The 21,863-nt window shown below is 46.2% G+C and overlaps 1 protein-coding gene across 7 annotated transcripts in view; it reads left to right on the top strand.

Moving 5' to 3' along the window:
• Window positions 1-21,863, top strand: part of KDM2B (lysine demethylase 2B) — a 119,741-nt gene that overhangs the window by 16,126 nt on the left and 81,752 nt on the right. For all 7 annotated transcript variants that reach the window (XM_074321539.2, XM_074321543.2, XM_074321537.2 and 4 more), the window contains 2 exons: window positions 17,615-17,793; window positions 17,966-18,072. In XM_074321539.2, the coding sequence (XP_074177640.2) occupies window positions 17,615-17,793; window positions 17,966-18,072 (286 nt within the window). The remainder of the gene's footprint in view (window positions 1-17,614; window positions 17,794-17,965; window positions 18,073-21,863) is intronic.

Raw genomic sequence — 21,863 nt, 5'->3', positions numbered from 1 at the left:
GTGTACTTTCAGGACTTTTTTTTTCCAAGTCAAGTTGTTGTCCTTTCAATCTTAGTTGTGGAGGGCGCAGCTCAGCTCCAGGTCCAGTTGCCTTGCTAGTTGCAGGGGGTGCAGCCCACCATCCCTTGTCGGACTCAGGGATTGAACTGGCAGCCTGGTGTTTGACAGCCCACTGGCCCATGTGGGAATCGAACCGGCAGCCTTCAGAGTTAGGGCATGGAGCTCTAACCACCTGAGCCACCGGGCCGGCCCTGGTCATACATTTTTATTTCTCTTGGGTATATAGTGAGGAGTAGAATTGCTAGGTCATACGTTCATTATACAGAGAGTGCCAAAAAAAAAAAGTATACACATTTTAAGAAAGGAAGACTATTAAAATTGTAATACTCAACATGTACCAATAACAAAAGATGAATACAAGTCATATTTGACTTCCGCAATTACAAAAGGTGCTCAAAGTAGTTCCCATCAGCGTCCAGACACTTCTGATTACGGGCGAACTACTGCTTGAGCAACATTGACCAAAGTGTCCACTTGTATCCATTTTTTTGGCACCTCTGGTATTTAACCTCCTGAGGAACTGCCAGACTGTTTTTCAAAACAGCTGTGCCATTTTACATTCCCATTAGCAATGTATGAGGGTTCCAATTTCTCCACATCCTCGCCAACACTTGTTATTGTCTGTCTTTTTGATGACAGCGATCCTAGTGGGTGTGAAGTAGTGTGATCTGATTTAAGTTTTATAAAAGCCGACTCTGGTGGCTGTGTGGAGAATGAAGACAGCTGACTGGTGGGTGTGTCAGATAATCCAGCTTGAATAATTGGCCCAAAAGTGTGTTAACAGATACTCAGAAGGGTGGACCGATTGACTGTAAGGGGATAGTGCTGATGACAGAAGGATCTCAGTTAATTGGTAAAGACTTGCTCAGGAGATAGATTATTTTTTTTTTTTAAACTGGATTCCAGAAATGCTGAAGGAAGTGAAAAAGCAGAAAGGAGCAAACTTTCCGCCAGTGGGCAGATGGGATGATGGACTCCATAAATCTAGTCTTGGACCAGGCAACTTGCTCTGATGCCTCAACCTAGTCCCAGCCTTTGCTGGTAAACAACTTTAGCTTGAGGCCCGACTCTGCTAGCTACATGAGTGATTTTGGGCAAACTACTTAACCTCCTTAAGCCTCAATCTCCTCATCTGCAAAATGGAACTAATAGCAGAATCCACCTCAAAGAAGGAGCCTATTAGAATGATGAATGCTTTGAATTATGCTGGATGGTGGGTACTCCATGAATGAGCCTCATTATTATTTATTATAATGGAAGGACATGGAAGGAATGAGAGTCTTTTTATGAGCAAAGATTAAACCGGATTCTCAGGAGTGGGGTTCAGGCAACATCACAGTCTTAATAATGTTGCTCGTGGCCCTTTTGAGGAAATTTCAAAGCCTCAGTAGTTTTATTGGGCTTCGGTTGCATCCAAGCCACCTCTTCTTTCCTCGAGCTTCATTCTTCTCGTCATGGGAGCGATTAGATGGTCCCAGTATCCTTGCCAGCTCTCGGAAAGTCTAGGATGGCAAAGAGCAGGAGCAGCAGGACCTGCACTGTCTCTCCCTCGGCATTTCTGTGGTGATCGCAGGGCCTGGTGAATATTAAAGTCCTTCGTGAAGGTATAGCGAGCACTGACGCTGGGAGGGCTGCCTGTCATTGTGGTTAGCCTGGGGTATTATTACGCCCGTTTTAGTCTCTGAGAGTGCACACAGGCTTCCGGAGAGCGGCACAGGGCACCTTCGTTATAGTGACATGAGTGACAAATGGAACTCAAGCTGGCCTAAGCAAAACAGAATTCATTGGCTTACATAATAAGTCCAAGGGGTGATTTCCAGGTACATCTAGATGTAGGTGCGCCTAGAAGATCTCAAGTTGACTCATACTTTTCCTTTCTGCTTCCCTTTTTCGCTTCCTCTTTCTGCTTCATTCTCGGGTAAGCTTCTCCCATGTGGTGGCAAAGGTGGGGAACCAGCAGCTCCAGGCTTCCATCTTCAGCCCAGGGTCCTCCTGAGAGGCTTGGCACACCCCAGCCTCGAGCACGTGCTCTGAGAGTGGGAGGGAGTAATGCTCCAGGGTTGCCATGATGGGAGTTCTGCTTTGGAGGGCAGTGTATGCGGGAGGCTGCACCAACCCCCCAGTTAGTGTGGGGTCTCAGCCTCTGTCATCCTGCCCCCTCCCCAGGCCCTGTATCTTGGGAGGCGACTGTTTGAGAAGGTGGCTGGTGCAACAGCCAGCTCGCTATTCAGGCCACAACTTGGGCTACTGTGTTTCCCAAAAAATAAGACCGGGTCTTACACTGTATTTCCTCAAAAATAAGACTGGGTCTCATATTAATTTTTGCTCCAAAAGACACATTAGGGCATATTTTAACGGGATATCTTATTTTTTCATGTACAACAATCTACGTTTATTCAAATACAGTCATGTCATCTTCTTTTGGAACATCGTCATAACGTACTAAATGTGTCCACCTCGCTGACGATCTTACCTGGGGCGTATTTTGGGGTAGGTCTCATTTTTTTGGAAACTCGGTACAGATTCTTCTCTAATGTCCTAAAACCAGACCTTTCTCTATCAGCCCTATTTACCTGCCTGCTGGGAAGACAGGCATCTAGACTCTATCACTATCTCCCTGCCTTTAAAAAAAGAAAAGGCACTTTCCATTTTTAGGATGCTGTACACTGAATATAAAAACTTTTTATTGAAGTATATATAATATACACATAGAAAGAAAAGTGCACACGTGGTAACCATACAGCTTGATTAATTTTAACAAATTGAACAAACCAGAGTAATCACCAGCAACAGCCCCACCTTGTATTCTCATCCAGCCACTACTCTCCACTGTCATCTTGACTTCTAATAGTGTGAATGAATTTTACCGGTTTGCATACTGTGTGTTAATGGAATCATACAGGGTGTCCCCTTTCGGTTTCAGCTTCTTTCACTCAACTTTGTGTTTACGAGATTCATCCATATTGTTGTGTGTACTTGTAAATGATTTATTTTCATTGCTATATAGTTTTGCACTTTGTGACTATTCACAATTTATTCATTCTATTATTACTGGGCGCTTGAGAAACTGTCAGTTTAGGACTATATGTATAGTACATGCTACGAACACTCTAGAACATGATTTCTGGTGAACAGATGGATGCATTTCCGTTGGACACATACTTAAGAGTGGAATTGCTTGGGTCACAGAAAATGCATATATATGTTCAGTTTTTGTAGATACTGTCAAATAATTGTTCAGAGGGGTTCTCGTTCTGATCGCTTCACATCCTCACCCAGAGTTGGTGTTTTTGTCCTTTTCATTTTAGTCATGCTTCCATGCTGGTGGGAGTACAGTTGAATCTCACTGTGGTTTTAGTTTGCGTTTCTCTAATGACGAATGAAATTGAGCTCCAATTTCATTGTTTATTTACTATTTGGATGTCCCCTTTGTGAAATGTCTGCTCAGGTCTTTTCTCCATTATTTTAAAGGATTGCCTCTTTTTGACTGTAAGATGTATTAGTTTGCTAGGGCCACATCACAGAGTACCATAGGCTGGATGATTTAAACAACAGAAATTTATTTTTTCATAATTCTGGAGCTGGAAGTCAAAGATCATTGTGTCAGCTTGGTTGGTTTCTTCTAAGGTCTCTCTCCTTGGCTTGTAGATTGCCATCTTTTCTTCATGTATTCACATGGTCTTCCCTCTGTATCTGTGTTCTATCTCCTCTTGAGAGTATAGCAGGCTTATTGGATTAGGGCCCACTCCAAAGAACTCATTTTAACTTAATTACCTCTTTAAAGACCTTATCTCCAAATATGGTTACATATTGAGTTTATTGGGGGTTAAAATTTGAACATATGGATTTTTGGGGACACAATTTAGCCCATAACATAAAGATTCTTTCTATATTCTACATATGAGTACACATTCCAGAATCTTCCCCTAACTTTGTGGGTTGCCTTTTCATACTCTTTTTTTCAAAAGTAATTTTATTCGGGAACAGTATGTTTCTCCAGGGCCCATCAGCTTCCAGTCAAGTCGTTGTCCTTCAGTCTAGTTGTGGAGGGCACAGCTCAGCTCCAAGTCCAGTCACCGTTTAATTGCAGCGGGCAAAGCCCATCATCCCATGCGGGAATTGAACCGGCAACCCTGTTATTCAGAGCTCGCACTCTCACCAACTGAGCCATCTGGCCACCTCGCCTTTTCATACTCTTAAATGTGTCTTTGAGTAAACAGAAGTTCTTTATTTTAACATAGACCATTTAGGTCATCTTGGTTCATTAGTTCTTTCTGTGTCTTGTTTAAGACATTTTTGCATACTCCAAGGTCACGAAGGTGTTCGTGTATTTTTCTCAAAAACTTTATTGTTTGAACTCTCACATTTGTATCTGTCATTCACCTGGAATTGATTTTTGTATTTGGTATGAGGTAGGGATCAAGGTCCTTTCTTTTCCTGTATGACTATCCAGTTGATCCAGTACCATTATTGAAAGAGCACCCTCGCCCAATGGCACTGAACTGTTGTCTTTGTGATAAATCAGTTGACTGCATTTGTGTGGGTCTGTTTATGGATGCTCAAATCTGTTTCCCCCACAGGCTCTCTATCCTGGATAGTTCACTTAAAGAGACTGGGATATTTTCACAGCCCTGGGTTGGGAGTTGGGGCATAGGAAGACTGGGGAAGAGATAATTCTACTTGCCGTGAAGATGATTTAAATCCTCAGAAAAAATGTATCCATAAAGTGACTCATTGTTCATATTATGTCACTGAGGATTGGGATGGCCCACGGCTGTGGGGTCTTGAATATTATCTTTTTTTGTAGTTCTCGCTAATGAGGCTACCTCAGCCAACGGATGCTTCCTTTGGCCCCTTTTCTTGAAAAATCTTCATGGCACATGAAGAATACCTCATTCGGTATTCATTTTTTCATCCAATTATAGTAATAACCACCTATCGTTTACTGGATGTTTATCATATAATCTCATTTTGTCCTCACCAATAATCATATAAATTGTTATTGTTCGCTTTTCCAGCTGGGGCATCTGAGGCTCAGGAGAGAACAAGCCACACAGCTTGTGAGCAGTGGAGTTAAGCAATAGGTGTTTCCAAAGCCCGTGCTTTTGCTTTATGCCTTAGTAGCCTAACCCTAAGCTTAACCCTAACCCTCCTCCATTCTTTTTTCACTCACAGATTTAGTAGGTGTCTGTGTTGTGTCTGGTTAAGGAGACTCCTGATACCTAGGCTCTGCCCTTGATGGGCTGTGTTTAGGGAAAAGACTATATAGCATTACTCCTTAGAAATCAACGGTAGCTGACTTGTCCCCAGACCTTAAGTTGGTTTAAAGTCGTAGACTTAAAAATTTTTACACTCTGAAAGAGTTCTTGGAACTCTTGTAGTCTTGCTTTCCCATTTCACAGGTGGAAAAAACTGAGGCCTGGAGAGAAATGACTTGCAAGTTGCCCAGACAATAGATGGCACATCAGATTCAAATGTAGGTTTGAATTTCAGCAATTGGGAGAAGATGATGCTTGTAACAGAACCCTAGAGGAAAAGTAGACGTGTATGTGGGAGGGTGTAGATGAGTTCACTTCTGACCACATTGAATTTGAGCTCAGGAGAGAAGTCAAGGTTGGACAGACCAGGTAGGGGAGGCATCCAACTGGCAGAACAGATAGAAATGCAAGGAGGGAAAGGTGTGTGAGGCCAGGAGAGCTGAGGCTCATAAGCCCCAAGGGAGCAGGGTGTCGGAGTGGGCAGGTTCCATGATGTCCTCAGGTGTTTTCTTTTTAAGAGGAACGCCCATCTCATTGATTTGTTTTATTTTCCTTTTCTTAGAAAGCTAGTGCTCTAAAATCAAAATCTTGATCACACTAGAGGCCATGGGGAACTATGCTCGAGACTGCCTGCTGTTTGCCTAATACGAATCGCTTCCCTGTGGGGTAGCTCCTTTGAATATAAGTAATAGCATTGGCTACTGTTCACTGAGCTCTTATTAATAAGCCAGGGACCTCTCCTATATAATTTTGTCTGATCCACGTAAAACTGTATTTATCACTATCTCCATTTTATAGATGTGAAAACTAAGGCTCAGAGCAACCTGTCCACAGTCCAATAACTAGTGTGTGGTATAGCTGAGATTTGTGCCCATATCTGTCCCAACGTAGAGCTTCTCCTGTACCTTCTGCACAGGACTGTGGCTGGCACTCCCCATGTCCTCATCCAGAAGTGTTTGTTGTTCTTGGCTTGAGTGTCCTTTCCGATTTTCTTGGCTGATTGGGTTCTGCCCCGATTTGTTAGTCTGGGTTTGTATCTTCTTATACCCATCTGTGTATGAGGGTCAGAGTCTTGAGCTCAGGGCATAGGATAGCCTGGCGCTGATCTGTCCTGGGGAGGAGTGGGAAGATTAGTGCTGCTGGAAAACCTGGGGACCTTTGCAAGCATCCTCTTACGTCACATTGAGGAAACTGTGGCCGAGGTCTGGAAAGGGATTTGGCCCTCACTGTCCGACACCCTGCACCTTCAATTTGAGACAGTGTCCTTACTAGGACCCCTGCTTTTAAGTTTATGAATTTCTTTCAATAATTGTGTCAGGTCACTAGGGCAGGTCCTATTATCTCTACTTTACAGATTAGGAAACTGAGGACCAGAGCGGTTCAGGGATATAGCCTGGGCCTCACGGCTAGAAATAGCGGAGTGGGATTTGACCCGTGGCCAGTGTTCTTGCTGATACACACTGCCTCTGTGAGATGGATAAGGACAGACTCCCAAGGAACAGAATGAAAAACCGGTCCAGAAACCTGAGGATGATAGAGAAGGTTCCAGAACGATGATGCGGGGCCGTTGTGTGCACTCTCTGAAGAGCGGGCTCAGGGGAGTTTGGGTCAGGGCCCGTGTGTGCTTCGTATTAGTGTTCAAGGTGACTTTGAGCAGCCTCTCCCCGACTCCGAGCCCGTGACTCTTGGAGCTGACTGATGGGGCCGTCAAAGCAAGGGCCATGGGGCCACGGATTAATTTCTGCAGCTGGAATTTGTTGGATGTGTGTGCAGCCTGTGAGCCCAGAGAACCAATGAGACCGGGAGGGAGGGACGGGGGGAGGAGGGGCCGAGCTGTTGGCCTACTTAGGAACACCAGGCACTGCAGCTCCGATGTGGAAAATTTTTCCTGTCACCCATGGCCTTCAGGGGCCTGAACATTCCAATGCTGTGGGTCCCTTGCAGGCTCCAAACGGCAGCTTGTCCCTGTCACCTGCTCCAGGGGTGGTGGCTGCTCCCCAAAGCTTGGAGTGCCATGTTCCATCTTAGCACTGATCTGTCCCTTCTGTCCCTTTGGGCGCTTGCCTTCTCCCTGGGACTAGGCTTCCTGCTCAGAGACTGGGCACTTGTACCCAGCTCTCCTTTGCCACCAGTGGCAGATCAGACTGGGAACCTGAGAAGATGGAACGCCAACTCTTAATCCCCCAGCTTAGCCCGAAAGAGACTGGCAGGCCCCAAGTGTCCCCAGTGACCCTCAGGTGGGCCTCTGGGTCTCTTTGCCCTCCTCCTTCCCCCAGTTCAGGGATCTGATCTGACGATTTTAGAACCAGGATAAAAGTCTGTGCCTCGGCCCAGGAAGGGGACATACAAATGACCTAACTTAGTGGTTTTCCAAGGGAAATCCCAAGAGTCTGGGTCTGAATTCTTAGCGCTCCTGCCCCCTTCCTGCTTCAGCCTGAGCTGCTTGTTTTTATTTATGCATTTGGCTCTTGTCAAAGCTTCTGTTTGAAGAAAGAGTTGTGGCAGTGGGGGGGTGAGGGGGAGTATAAAGGTCAATTACTTCCTGTCTTTACACATGAGGCAGTTGAGGCCCTAGAGCAGGGTCAGGTGAGGTGGCTGAGACTGGAACTCAGTCCAGGGCTCTTGGCACTGTCCCAGGTGACCTTGAGGCACCCACCGCTCATTCCGTGGCTTCCTGTAGGCTGTCACTGACTGGGGAACAAGTCAGGCGTCTGTACCTCTACCTGGTTCTTCAAGTGAGAGTAAAAGCGCCTGAATGGGGCTGTGGCTTCCGGGTTAGAATTTGGTTGCCAGAGCAGTACACATACGAGAGAGAAGGAGCCCCCCTTTCTCTTTCTGTTTTATTGAGACACCTCACTTCATATTCAGAGCCTCATGGTTCTTTCCACAGCCCCAGACTTGCTCAGTGGCTAGTGGCTGAGGGCATTGCAGACCCTACCATGTGCCGGACATCGTGTTAGTCTCTCTTACATTAATGGGCCTGTTTTCAAATAAAGAGCTTCCAAATCTAGAAAGGGTGAGTCCTCTGGAGCCACAGAGCTAGTAACAGAGCTGGAATTTATAAAATACTTTCATTGGAGAGAATTTAAAAAGTAACGGGATTAGACAGAAAGTATAATGAAGTCCCATGTACCCATCACCAAGACCCAACACTCATCATCTATGGTCCTTCCCCACCAATTCGCTTTCTGTTCTCCTGCAATATTTGAAGTATTTCCAGACATTGTACCATTTCATTCATAAAATTTTCAGTATATGGTTCTAAATGAGAAGGGATTCCGCCCCCTTCCTCTGCCCCATACCCCACTCTGGTTCAAGCCATTGTTTCTCAATTTTGTTGTGTGGGACACAGCTCCCTGGCCCATGCTGGTGTTATGAGCCATGCTAGCCCATGGCAGCACACAGCAGCCCTTGGCAGCACACAGCAGCCGTGGCCGCTCATGCTGGCTGCCGGCCACTCACGCTGGCCTCCAGCCACTCACGCTGGCCTCCAGTCGCTCATGGCAGCACAAGGTAGCCCATGGCAGCACACGCCAACTTCCTGTTGCTCTCTGAAGCACAGCTCCAGGGAGAGCGGCTGTTCACAATCTTAGCTGTAGAGGGCGCAGCTCACTGGCCCATGTGGGAATCTAACCGGTCACCTTGGCATTAGGAGCATGGCGCTCCAACCACCTGGGCCTCTGGGCCGGCCAAGTAGGGATTTTAAAAAACACAATCACAATGGCATTATCATACCTAATCTTTTAAGAACAATAATTCCTTAACATTAGTAAATATCCATATTCATTGTTCAAATTTCCAGTTATTTCATACATATCATAAATGTTACCTTTTTTTTTTTTGGCAGTGGTATGAGACAGAATGTAAATATGGTCCTTACATTGTGATTGGTTGAGATGCCTTTTAAGTCTCTTACAATCTCTGGGTTCTTCCTCCATCTCCCTCCAAACTGAAGAAGTTGGGTTGTTTGACCTGTGAAGTTTTCCATTGTCTGGATTTTACCAAGGCATTTCCTAGGAGTGGTTTGACATGTTCCTCTGGCCTCTGTAGTTCCTGTAAATTGGTAATTGTATGTGGATGACACTTGATCAGATCCAGGGTCTCTCTCTTTCCACATACAATAATGCACACCTGTTCATTCTTTTGCTCATTCATTCATTCATTCATATATTCTGGCAAGACTACATTAGATAGAGTTCTATTTCTCCATCAACAGACACATGTCAGGTCATATTCTCTCTCTCTCTCTCTCTCTCTCTCTCTCTCTCTCTCTCTCGTTAGCAGCCATTGATGTTTGAGGTCTAGCGCCATCAGTTTATTAGGGGCTGCAAAGTGGTGATGATCTAAACCTATCATTTATCAGCTGGGTTACATCTACACGGAGAAGCTCCCTCTCATGTGCTGTTTGACTCAGAGCTGGCCCTTATCTCAGATGTTTCAGACTCCAAAGCCCATGGTCGTTTCTACGAGTATCATTCTGCCTCTTTAGGAAGTGTGCTGTCATCCCTGCATTTCTCACTGCCACACACTCACTGGAACCCAGCAATGTTGAATTTTCTGGTTACTGGTGCATTGTGTTCCCCTGGGAGTTTATGGAGCCCAGGCACCCAATGGAACTGACTTCCTTACCTCCTGCCTTCTCTCCCACTCTGACCTGTCCTACAGACTGTGGAGCTCCCCGCACGCCAAGGGAGCTATTCTCAGAACCAAGTATCCCAACCTTCTGATCCAGATAGTCACTGGCTCTCCCTCCCTGGGGCTTCTCCCCTGCACATCCTACCCCGCCCCGGGTCCTCCCCTTCAACGCCACCCCAGCTGCTCTCTCACTGCTCTAACCACTCCAAGTCCTGACTTTCCGTTTCGTTGGAGGCCGGAGCAGGCTTGGGTGGCATCAGCTGGGGACCTGTACCTGGTTAAGAGTTGAGGGAAGAGGGGGCACATACGGAGTCTTGGGTAGCACTCAAAAAAGTAAAAACAGGATTTCCCCACCCATATCCTTCTGTGTTCGGTGGTGGCTGTCTCAGGGGTGGGACTCCTGACTGCTCAGGACGTCTAGGTGTTTTCCAGGTTGGTTGGGGGTTCATCTTCCCTCATATGGAGAGGGCTACACATACCCACCTCTAGGCGGGTCACCCCACGTCATTTCTTCAGCTGTCATTTATATGTGAAGTCCTGTGTCACGTGCTGGACAGAACATGAAAGTGACTGACACCCAACATTTACTGTTTCATTTCACAAATATTTCCTGCGCTTCTACAATGTGCGGGCTCTCCATTCTAGATAGTCAAGATAGAATAGTGAGCAAGACAGATAAGACTTCTGCCCTCTCAGTGCTTCCTGTCATTCAGGGATGACATTTTCCCCTTTGCAAAGCTACTAGGTAAACTATATAGCTTACGTTACACGGGGTGTTTGCCCTGTGACACCTTGTAGTGGGCACCTTTGGCAGACCTGGGGCACAATAGCCCTTCTCTGCTTTCAGATTTGACATTTATGGAGCCATGTACGCTTACCCAGTATTTCTCTCACCAGCCTTGATGTTCGTTTCTTGGGGCCTTCTGTAACAAAGTATCGCAAACTGGGGGCCTTCAAACCACAGAAGTTTATTCTGGTAGTTCTGGGAGCCAAAAGTCCGACATCAAGGTGTTGGTAGGGCCGGGTTCCCTCTGAAGGCTCTGGAGGAGGGTCCTGCCTCGCCGCTTCCAGCCTCTCTGCTTGCCGGTTTTCTCGGCGTTCCTTGGCTCATACATACATACATCACTCCACTCTGTTTCCGTCCTCACAGGGCTGTTTTCCCTCTGTGTCCCTATCCAAATATCCCTTGTCTTATAAGGACACCAGTCAGTGGCTTAGGGCCCACCCTAATCCAGTATGACCTCATTTTAGCTTGATCACATCTGCAAAGACCCTGTTTCCAAATAAGGTCACAGTCACCGGTACTGGGGTTAGGACTTGCACATTTCTTTTTGGGGAACACAATTCAACCCACAACAACCCTGGAGGTAAGTCTGTTAGCAGCATAGGAGGAACTGAGGTTGGGCCCAGGAGAGGAGGGAGCCAGCTTCTGGGTTGTATCTTCTATTTTATGTCGGTCATCTCAGTTATTCCACAACTGTTTTTATTTTCTTTTTTAGTTAAAATTAAAATTTTTATTTCCTTATTTTTTAAATTATTACTAAATTTTTTTCCCCAAGACTAGTTTTGTTTTTTTAACACTTTGACATTTGCAAGGTAAATATTTTCCGGGTGTTAAGCCACAATTTTGCAAATCATTGCATCCTGAACTGAATGATACTATTAAAGTAGATAATTTTAAAGCTATCCCTCTTTTTCACAAAGTATGATTTGTTGTTTATTCTTGCATTTACCAAAGGATAATGAATCCCACCCAGATGATCTTCATTTTGTCTACGTTTGGACTAAGAATGAAAATGATAATTTATAGATTATTATACATGCCTGTGGGGGAGGTATATATCCATGGGATTAAATGTGAATTTACAAGTGTTGCATAAGCTATTTTACAAAATGTAAGTATGATGTATGCAAGGTGTACACTTATTTGAAAACACTTTTGTGCCCACATTTTACTCACAATTACATGTGGATATTTATGTCCTTTAAGGCACGTGTTATGTGTTTAAAAAAATGGCAGTAATTTGTACATTGATGTGTATTGACCATGAATAACTGAATATATGACGTCTAATTTATTGTAGAATTTCTCTGAATGTACATACACATGTATTGCACATATATCTATACTAATGTTTACTTGTATAATATATTTATATAAACATGTGTTACATGCATTATATGTATGTCACACGTGTATATATAATATATGCTAATAAAAGCAGGTAAATTTACTCTGTTTTAGGGGGATTTTTTAGAACTAGATTTGGGCTGAAGTCTTTTTTTAAATTTATTATTACTTTTTATTAAATTTATTAGGGTGACTTCGGTTAGTAAAATTATATAGGTTTCAAGTGTAAGTTTCTATAATACATAATCTGTATATTGCGTTTTGTGTTCACCACCCAGAGTCAGTTCTCCTTCCATCACCATATATTTGACCCCCCTTCCCCTCTTCCAACACCCTCCCTTCCCCTTCCCCTTCAGTAACCACTAAACTGTTGTCTGTGTCTATTGAGTTTTTGTTTCTTTGTTTGTTTGTCTTGTTCCTTTGTTGCTTTCAGTTTTGTATCCCACATATGAGTGAAGTCATATTGTTCTCGACTTTTTCTGTCTGATTTATTTCACTTAGCATGATAATCCCAAGACCCATCCATGTTGTCATAAATGGTGGTGCTTCATCTTTTCTTATGGCCGAGTGCAATCTTTTTATTATAGTCTTTTTTGAATTGGGTTGTATATAAGTTGGCATCATACATAATACCAACTTTATAGAACACTGAGATGATGACCTACCATTCTGTGGTGATCCTAATTTTATGGTTATTTTGCAAGTTTGGGGATCAGGTTGGTGAGTCAGAATTTTTGGAAAGGGGCTTATGTATACAGTCTTCTTGTTTTAGGTTGACAGGGACGGGAAGCTATGGCTTGCACGCAAATCTTTAACTTCTGTGCAGCGAGATGCTGTGGCACTTTTGGTGTCCTTAATGGCCTTTCATTTGCCTCCAGCATTAGTTGTCTGAATATTAATTTTTTTCACAACTTTTTTTTGAGGTAGATTGTCTTATCTCCATGTTTCTGATGAGGACACTGGGATACCTTGCCTAAAAAATCTTACGCTATAAAGACTGGAACCTGAAACATCTGAGTCCTTTGACCCATTTTTTGGGGGGGAGGATGTATGTTAAATATCTTACATATGCCAGAAAGTTTAAAGGAGAATGGAAATGAGCACCTGCCACCCAGGTTGGAAGCATCGCAATTCCTTAGATGCTCCTGTGTAACTCTTCCTGCTCCAGAGGTCATCATTGTCTTATATTCCTTTCCTGGGGCTGCCACAACAAAGTGCCACACTCTGGGTGGCTTAAAACTACAAACATTTAATTCTGTCATAGTTTCGGAGGCCAGAGTCAAAAATTGAGGTGTTGGCAGCATTACTTCCTCCCAGAGATTCTGAGGAAGAATCTTTCCTTGCCTCTTCCAGTTGGTAGCCCAGGCATTGCCTGGCTTGTAGACACATCACTCTCTCTGCTTCTGTCTTTACATGACCTTCTCACGAGGACATTAGTCATTGGATGTAAGGCCTGCCCTAGGTCCAGGATGATCTCTGGAGATCCTTACCTTAATTACTTCTGCAAAGACCCTTTTCCCAAATATGTTCCTATTCATAGGTTCTGGGTAGATATATTTTTTGGGGGGGTCCACGGTTCTACACTTCCATTCCACTACATTCCTAAATTGTGTTGGTCATTTCCTGGCCTTTCTTTAGCTTTTTCCCTCTGTGCCTACATCCCTAAGCCCTCAGTTAGGATGGTAAGAACCGAGCCCATGTGCACACCTGGCTGGGGGAGGGAAGGACATTGTGGCCAGTTTGTGGAGCTGAAAGAGTCCATGGTCCAAGTTCCTAGGCCGTGAGGACGGGAAAGACTCACATGACAGAAACAATTAGGTAAAAGGAGAGAAGGAGCAGAAGAAATGAAAACCTGATCTTGTCAGAGTGGAGGAAGTATATGAGATTTAAAATAGTGTCTTACACTGCTTTAAAAAAAAAATTGAGGTGAAATTCACATAACGTAAAATGAACCCTTTTAATGTGTACAGTTCAGTGGCATGTAGTACATTCACAGTGTGTGCGACCGTTCCTTCTGCTAGTTGCAGAACATTTTCGTCACCCTGAGAGGTAACTCATACCCATGAGCTATCACTCCATTCCTGCACCCCCAGCCCCTGACAACCACGAATCTCCTTTCTGTGTGGATTTACTTGTTCTGAACATTTCATACAAAGGGCATCATGTAACACGTGACCATTTGTGTCTGGCTTCTGTCACTCGGCGTAATGTTTTTGAGTCTCATCCATGTTGTAACAAGGATCTGTACGGCATTTCTTTCTATGGTTGAGTAATTTACATTTCTGATTATGTGTTTTTTGAGTTGATAGACTTTGGAAAGAAAACGATACTGGTAGCAAAACCAACTTTGGTCATTTAGTGCCTGAGGTGTTTTTTTTTATTGTTGTTTAGTCACAGCGTTATCTAGATATAATGTACGTATCACGTAATTCACCTATTTAAAATGTACAATTCAGTGGTTTCTGGTCTGTTCACAGATTTGTGCGAACATCACCACAGTCAATTTTAGAACATTTTCATCACCTCCTCTCCATAAAAACCCCTCACCCCTTAGCCATCCTGGGTATGTTTTAGGATCTTAAGAGGTTTAAACCGGCTCTGACTTCCCACTGCCTCCCTTTCTCCACCTGTAATAGAAGGAATTGGTTGATTACTGTGCCAGCCTACATGCAGGCACTTCTCAGGAGTGTCATTTTCACGGGCATTATCTCATTTCAGTCCCGGGACAACCCCGTGGGCTGGCTGCCCCCATGTGACAGATGGGGAAAGAAGTTGAGGGGCTTGAGGCCCAGGAGGGCTTTGAACCCACCAAGTCTTGCTTTGTCACTGCATTGCGCTGATGGGGGCAGAAGGACTCCAGATCTTCGTTTCTGATTTGCAGAAATGTCTAGGGCTGTGATTCTCGATACCTACATGCCAGCAAACCCCCTTCCACAGGGGACTTCACAGACATGACCTTGAGCAAAGTTAGGGAGGAGAGGCAGGGGGAGGTAGGTGGGAGGCTGGCAGACAGGGAGAGAGGTTTGGGGCCCTGTTCTGCCCTCAGTTCCCAGATTCTAACAGCAGGCTCTCTGCCAGGTGGGCTTTCCGGAAAAGCTGAGCAGAGCCCACCTGTTCCTAGTAAGGAGCCAGCCAGGCCAAAAGCATGCCAGAATTTCCAGCAAAGTTCAGGGGTGCCCCCTGCTGGCTCTGTACTCCCAACGCAGACAAAACTGTTCTCCCACGCTTCCCAGGATCTGTGGGGCCAGGAGCCAGCCACTGAAGAAGGCAGGATCATTTTTCAACCTTCACACGTGATCAGGATTCAGTATTGAGTAGGACAGTGTGTGAGTGGGGGTGGGAATGAGCACCTGGGCTCCAGACTGGACATTTTGGAGCAAGTTAGTTGTCCAAGCCTCAGTTTCTCATCCATCAAATGGGTGTAATTGAAGTTGTACCTCACAGAACTGTTCCCACAGTTAACCTGTGTAGAGAGCTTGCCTGTGCTGAAGCGCTCAAGAAACTATTGTAATCCGTAGAAAGAGTATGTTCTGGAGGTCTTGGACCAATCGCATTCGTCTCCAGACCTTGGTTTCCTGATTTGTAAAACAGGGATAGTCTGACTGAGCTCCTGGGGTGGTTGTGAAAATTAGATACTAAACCCCAAAGATAGTAACACCCAAGTTCTTCTACGTGCTTAGGGCATGCCTTTTATTGTCCAGTTCTTACTAGGTGAAAGGCACTGTGTATTTATTCAGCAAATAACTAACCGTGGGCCTGCCACGGGGCAGGGTCTGTGCACAGAGCTGGGCGAGTAGCAGTGAACAGGATGGGAATGGAATATTACTCAACATCAGCATGTAAACTCCATGAGGATTTTGTCTGATTCAAGGGTCGGCACACTTTCTTTGTGAAGAGCCAGAGAGTATATATTTCAGGCTTTGCCAGCTATTCAGTCTCCGTCAGCTACTCAGCTTGGCCGTTGTAGCGTGGAATCAGCCAGAGAGAGGCATGAGAACCAGTGAGTGTGGCTGTGTGCCAATAAACTTTATATATGGATCCAGAAGTTTGAGTTTCATGTAATTTTCACGTCACAAAATACTATTATTTTGATTTTTTTTTTTTTTGGCCCCTCCACCATTAAAAACGTAAAAACCATTCTTAGCTGTGGGCCATACAAAAACGGGTGGTAGGCGCACTCATTGCTTAGTTTGTTTTTAATTTTGGGGGTAGCTCACCTGCCACTTGTTCTGTTCTTCTTCTTTTTTTTTCCGGTTTACACATTTCTAAGTCTCCATGGACTGTATATTTGTCACTGAGCTAATGGGGAATTGGGGTCCTACCAGGTGGTGAGTTCTCATCCCAGTCCTAACAGACAGGAATTACCAGCTTTTATCATAAAGCCCCACGAATTTGGCAGTCTGCTTTGTCTGTCTTTGTTTTCTCTCCTTTCAAAGCCCATCCACTGAGCTTCAGTTGTTGCTTCCATCTTGGCTGAAGTGCCAGAGCCATGATGATTCCCATTTTACAGACAGGGAATCAGAGTCTCCAAAAGGGCCATGTTTCCATGAGGGTTTGTTGTCCCAGGGTTAGCACCGAAGGCTCCAGAACTCATTCCCTTCTCTCTGGGAAATAGTGAGAAGCATGGAGTTCACTGCTGAGATGAAGGCTGGACTTTCCTGAGGAGGGACATTCACTCTTTGAAGCTCAGTCATGCATATGAGAGGTCACATGTCACATGCTGTACAGGACAACCAATATTTATTGTTTATTTGTTCCACAGTATTTACTGAGCTCCTACTCTGTGCCCAGTTCCCCAGATACTTGGGGTAAAAGAGTGAGCAAGACAGATAAGTCTCCTGCCCTCATGACGATTACAGAGTAGAAGGAAGAAAGACAACAAAGTAGACAAACGTATTTAGGAGTTGTGACCAGTGTCGGAATAACAGAGGGACCCCATTCATTTACATACCAGCCCCTGTGCTGAGGACTTCTGTAAGCATCGTCTGGTGTACTGCTCACAATTAACCTGTGAGAAGAGATGGCAGGGTGAAGCCAAGTACCTTTCCTGGCCTCACAGACTACTGAATAGCTAATTGTCTGAGGAGAGAAGTCTTATCCTAGTGCTGAGAATAAACACAGAGGCCTTGAGTGCCGTGCAAAGGGACTCTTGTTGGCACTGAGGAGCCCTTGATATTTGAAGCAGAGAGAGGAGTGTCCATGGTTGGGTCTCTGTTTGAGAAAGCTCAGGTGGGCAGCAGTGTGGAGGGCGGGTAGGAGGCATGGTCTGGAGAACCTTAGAAGGCTCTGAGGTCACCGTGGAGGGCAGGCATAGGGGAGTGGACTAGAGTGAAGGCCGTGGTGTTGGAGGAAGCAGGTGGCTCGGCGAGATTCAGTGAGAACTGACAGGACGAGGTAATTGAGCTGACACAGCATAGGGGTGAGGTAAATCGGGAACCCCGGAGAAGGAGGTTTTGGTTTATGGGGGCTCCCAAGTAGGACCTGGATCCCCAGCCGGGAGGAACCAGCAGCGTGTGGATTCTGTCCCCAGGTAGCCGGCGGGTAGTGGACGTGATGGATGTAAACACCCAGAAGGGCACAGAGATGAGCATGTCCCAGTTTGTGCGCTACTACGAGACGCCCGAGGCTCAGCGGGACAAGCTGTACAACGTCATCAGCCTGGAATTCAGCCACACAAAGCTGGAGCACTTGGTCAAGCGTCCGACTGTGGTAGGGCCGGCCGAGGGCCTCCCCCTGACACCTTCTGCCTCCCGGCCTTGCCCTGCCTGCCCTGCTGTCTGTGCCCACCTGGGGAAGGTGGGAGGGAGGGAGGGAGGTGGTGACCGAGCCCAGCTTTGGGCCACCCAGAGACAGGATGTGCTGACGGTGGTCTGGCTTTCAGGTAGATCTGGTGGATTGGGTGGACAACATGTGGCCTCAGCATCTGAAGGAGAAGCAGATGGAAGCCACGAACGCCATTGCAGAGATGAAGTACCCAAAAGTGAAGAAGTAAGATGCCTGGCTGACAGCGGGAGCTGGGAGGGGGTGACTTCCCGCCTTGGGGGCGGGGGCTGGAAGTGAGCCTTGGCTGAGGCCACAGCACCACCGGGATGGGAGGGATGGGGGTCCTTGGTGTGGGCAGGTTGGCAACTTGCTTCCTTGGAATGCAGGGGTTCTGTGTTCTGCTCTGGGGCTGCCGTCTCTTTCCAGATGGTCCTTTGGCCTCCCTGCCAGCTCTCCCCAGGGGATATGACCTGAAGAGGAGGAAGAGTAATGGGGACCGTCTCTGTGCGCGTGTGTGCACACATGTGTGTCTGCACACTTGTCAAACTTTTGTCTGCTATCTCTGAGTGACAGCGTGTCCTGGGAGGGGGTGTTTTCAGGGAGGCTCGCCCACCATCAATGCTGCTTTTGCTGAGGGATGGGTAGGGGCCTCGTGTTTTTTTGGCTTCTTGCTGTCAAGACCCAGGGCCTCTGATCCAGAAGAACCTTTCCCAGAGCAAGCCCAGAGACCACTTCCTCACCAGACATTCTTTAAATGGTGCCCTCTAAGTGGGAGGTTGGTGCTGGGCTGGGTAGGTGGCCATATCCAGTCACAGGGGCATCACTACATGTGGTGTGACCAGCAAGTCCTGAGACCGATTGCTTAACACAGGCAGAGGCATCTCTAAGCCCCTGCATGTTCTAGAATTTGCGTGACGGACCCTTGCGAGGAGGAAGTCAGCTTGGGGCTCCTGCTATCTCAGGCTGTCTGTGTTTCCATTTCCAAATTGGGAAGGAGACGCTGGCTGTCTCTGGCAAGACTGTTGCTCTGGGCTTCCTAGAAGAGTTGGCTTTGATGCCCCAAATCCATTAGCATCTCTGCTCAGCCCCGCTGCCAGGACCGCCCTGAGGACCTTAGAGGCTGTGAACTTTTCATTCAATCGGCCCTTCATTCAGTTCATATTGAATACAGACTCTGTGCCAGATTTTGTAAGGGCGGCCAGCATGCTGGCCCTGGGCTTCTCAAGATTTTGCTTTCAAGCTCTCTCTCTTTCTCTCTCTTTTTAATTACTTCTCAGGCGTTTTTCCTTCCCTGAAAGCTGAAGCCCCGTACACTCCTTGGATCTGGGCTGCATCAAAGGCAACTGGGCTCAAGGAGCCCCTGGGACAGGGAAGTAAAAAGATGAACAAGGCTAAAAGCCCCTACTCTCTCCAGAGAATGTGCCACGTTAACACAAGGCATAAGGTGTAGCTCTCACCCCAGGCAGAGGGAGACACTACAGGAGGGGAAAGGGACAGCAGGAATCCTTTTCAGCTGGTGGCACCCGGAAGTCCTCTGAGAGGAGCCAGTGAACCTGGGCTTTAAATGGCAGAGGAGATGGGAGGGAAGTGGGGAGGGATGGAGGTAGAGAAATGCCAAGGGCCCTGAAGGAACCAAGAGGATCGAACTTGAGGAAAGAGTGTGGGACTCAGAGGTTAATTAGAGGCAGACCAGGGCTCTCATTGATTGATTGATTCATTCGTTCATTTATTCAGTATACGTACTGAAGAACCGATGGGTGCTGGGCACTGGGCATACAGTGAGGAGAAAACCGGATGAGGTCCCTGCCCTCATGAAAATTACAGTCTATCTGGGAGACAGACGTTAATCCAATAACCAGAGAAACAAAACCTTGCAGCTGTGATGAGGCCACAAGGCAGAGACCCCTGGTGCTACGGGAGCACGTACCAGGGGGTCACTGGTCAGGGAGGGCAGGGCACGCGTCTCCGAGCTGGAGCCTAAAGGAGAGAGGGGTTACTTAGCTGAAGAGGCCTGGGAAGAGCTTTCCTGTCTGTGTGCAGAGAGCCTGGGGGGGCGGGGGCGGGGGGGCGGGAGGACTGCCGGTGAGGCTGGCAGTGCGTGCAGGACGGGTGGGCTAAGCTGAGCAGGGCCTGACAGGCCATAGTGAGGGGTCTGTTTCTCCTAAGCAGTCAGAAACCTCTCTGAGATTTGAATCTGAGAAGGATGTGTTCAGAGTTGCATTCTGCACATTTCCCTAATGCCGAGTGGATTGAAGGAGGTGGAGGTAAGAAGGGGATGAGGACCATTGCATTGTCAAGATGAGAGTGAATGATGGGCCCGGGGAGAGGAGAGCAGAGGACGAACTGGACATGTATCTGGGAAGGTAAAATAGACAGCACTGGATGACAGAGATTTCAGTTAATTTATGCCTCTCTGCCTCCGTGAGACATTCAGGGACGAATTTTGCTTTTTTGAAAGATTTCTCTAAATAAATTTTTTTTTTTTTTTTAAAGATATTATTGGGGAAGGGGAACAGGACTTTATTAGGGAACAGTGTGTACTTCCAGAACTTTTTTCCACGTCAACTTGTTGTCCTGTCAATCTTAGTTGTGGAGGGTACTGTTCAGCTTCAAGTTGTTATCCCTTCAGTCTTAGTAGTGGAGAGCGCAGCTCAGCTCCAGGTCCAGTTGCTGTTGCTAGTTGCAGGGGGCACAGCCCACCATCCCTTGCGGGAGTCAAGGAATCGAACTGGCAACCTTTTGGTTGAGAGGATGCGCTCCAACCAAGTGAGCCATCCGGGAGCTCAGCGGCAGCTCAGCTCAAGGTGCCGTGTTCAATCTTAGTTGCAGGGGGCAGAGCCCACCATCCCTTGTGGGACTCGAGGAATTGAACTGGCAACCTTGTGGTTGAGAGCCCACTGGCCCATGTGGGAATCGAACCGGCAGCCTTCGGAATTAGGAGCATGGAGCTCTAACCACCTGAGCCATCAGGCCGGCCCATAAATAGTAAATTCTTAATACATCGAGAATCCTATGTAATTATTCAAAAAAGGTTCACACACAATTTTCTAGGACCACATGTCTTCGACATATTGGTTGGATTGTGTGGCAAATAGATTTACAAACTCTGTCAGTGGCTGTGGGAACTTGTTATAGGATTTGAACCTTGTTAGGGAGGAATTGTCACCTTGGAACTCGTCCATTTGTTCGGCTGAAAAGAATGCTGATTTCATTTAATAAGCAAGGTAAAAATCCCATGATGATGAAGTCCTCTTGGACTGTAGAATGGTTCTGTGGAGTTTAATTACAATGACACTTTTTCTAGAAGTCACAGCTTTCATGCGGGAGCTGCCAGGAGAGTGGAGACAGCTCCCGGGCCACCGGCATTGGGGGTTTGCAGGAGGGAAGACAGAAGTGTTACAAACCATCACTGCCTTCTCCTTGGCTCCAGATTCATACTGCTCAGTCGTCATGAGGGGTTAGGAATTTTAATGGGTTTTGGTTGAGATACTTAAGGTAAGGGGTGGTGACAGTTCTCGAGGGAGTAGTTCCAAGTGTGTAGTCGACAAAAGATTTGTCAAAAGCATGTTAGCGTATTAGTTATCTATTGCTGCATTTATTGAATGCCTTTTATGTGCAAGACACTATTCTAATTAGTTGGTGGACTCCCCGTTTTCATGGAGCTTCTAGTCTGGTAGAAGAAACAGGCAAGCAAACAAGTGAATAGTATACTTTAGGTGATAAGTGTCGTGAAGAAACATAAAGCAGGAGAAAGGGATAGACTGGATGAATGTCAGCTGCACTGTGCATTTCTGTTACTGCTTCCCCTCCATCTCGAGGCTGCAGAAATGGTTTGGCTGGATGGAATTGTCTAGGAAAATTCCTTATAAACATATAAACAGTGATGATTATTTGGGAGTGTCCCTGTATTAGTTGTGCATTGCTACATAACAGATTACTCTAGTACTTCACAACTTAAAAAAAGAAAAGTACACCTTAGCAACATAAAACAACAGACATTACCTCACAGTTTGTGT

This window comes from Rhinolophus sinicus, chromosome 9 (assembly GCF_057876585.1).
Source record: "Rhinolophus sinicus isolate RSI-liver-muscle chromosome 9, RSI-T2T, whole genome shotgun sequence".
Taxonomy (NCBI): domain Eukaryota; kingdom Metazoa; phylum Chordata; class Mammalia; order Chiroptera; family Rhinolophidae; genus Rhinolophus; species Rhinolophus sinicus.
The sequence above is the reverse complement of the archived record's forward strand: the minus strand, read 5'-3'. Positions and strand labels throughout refer to the sequence as shown.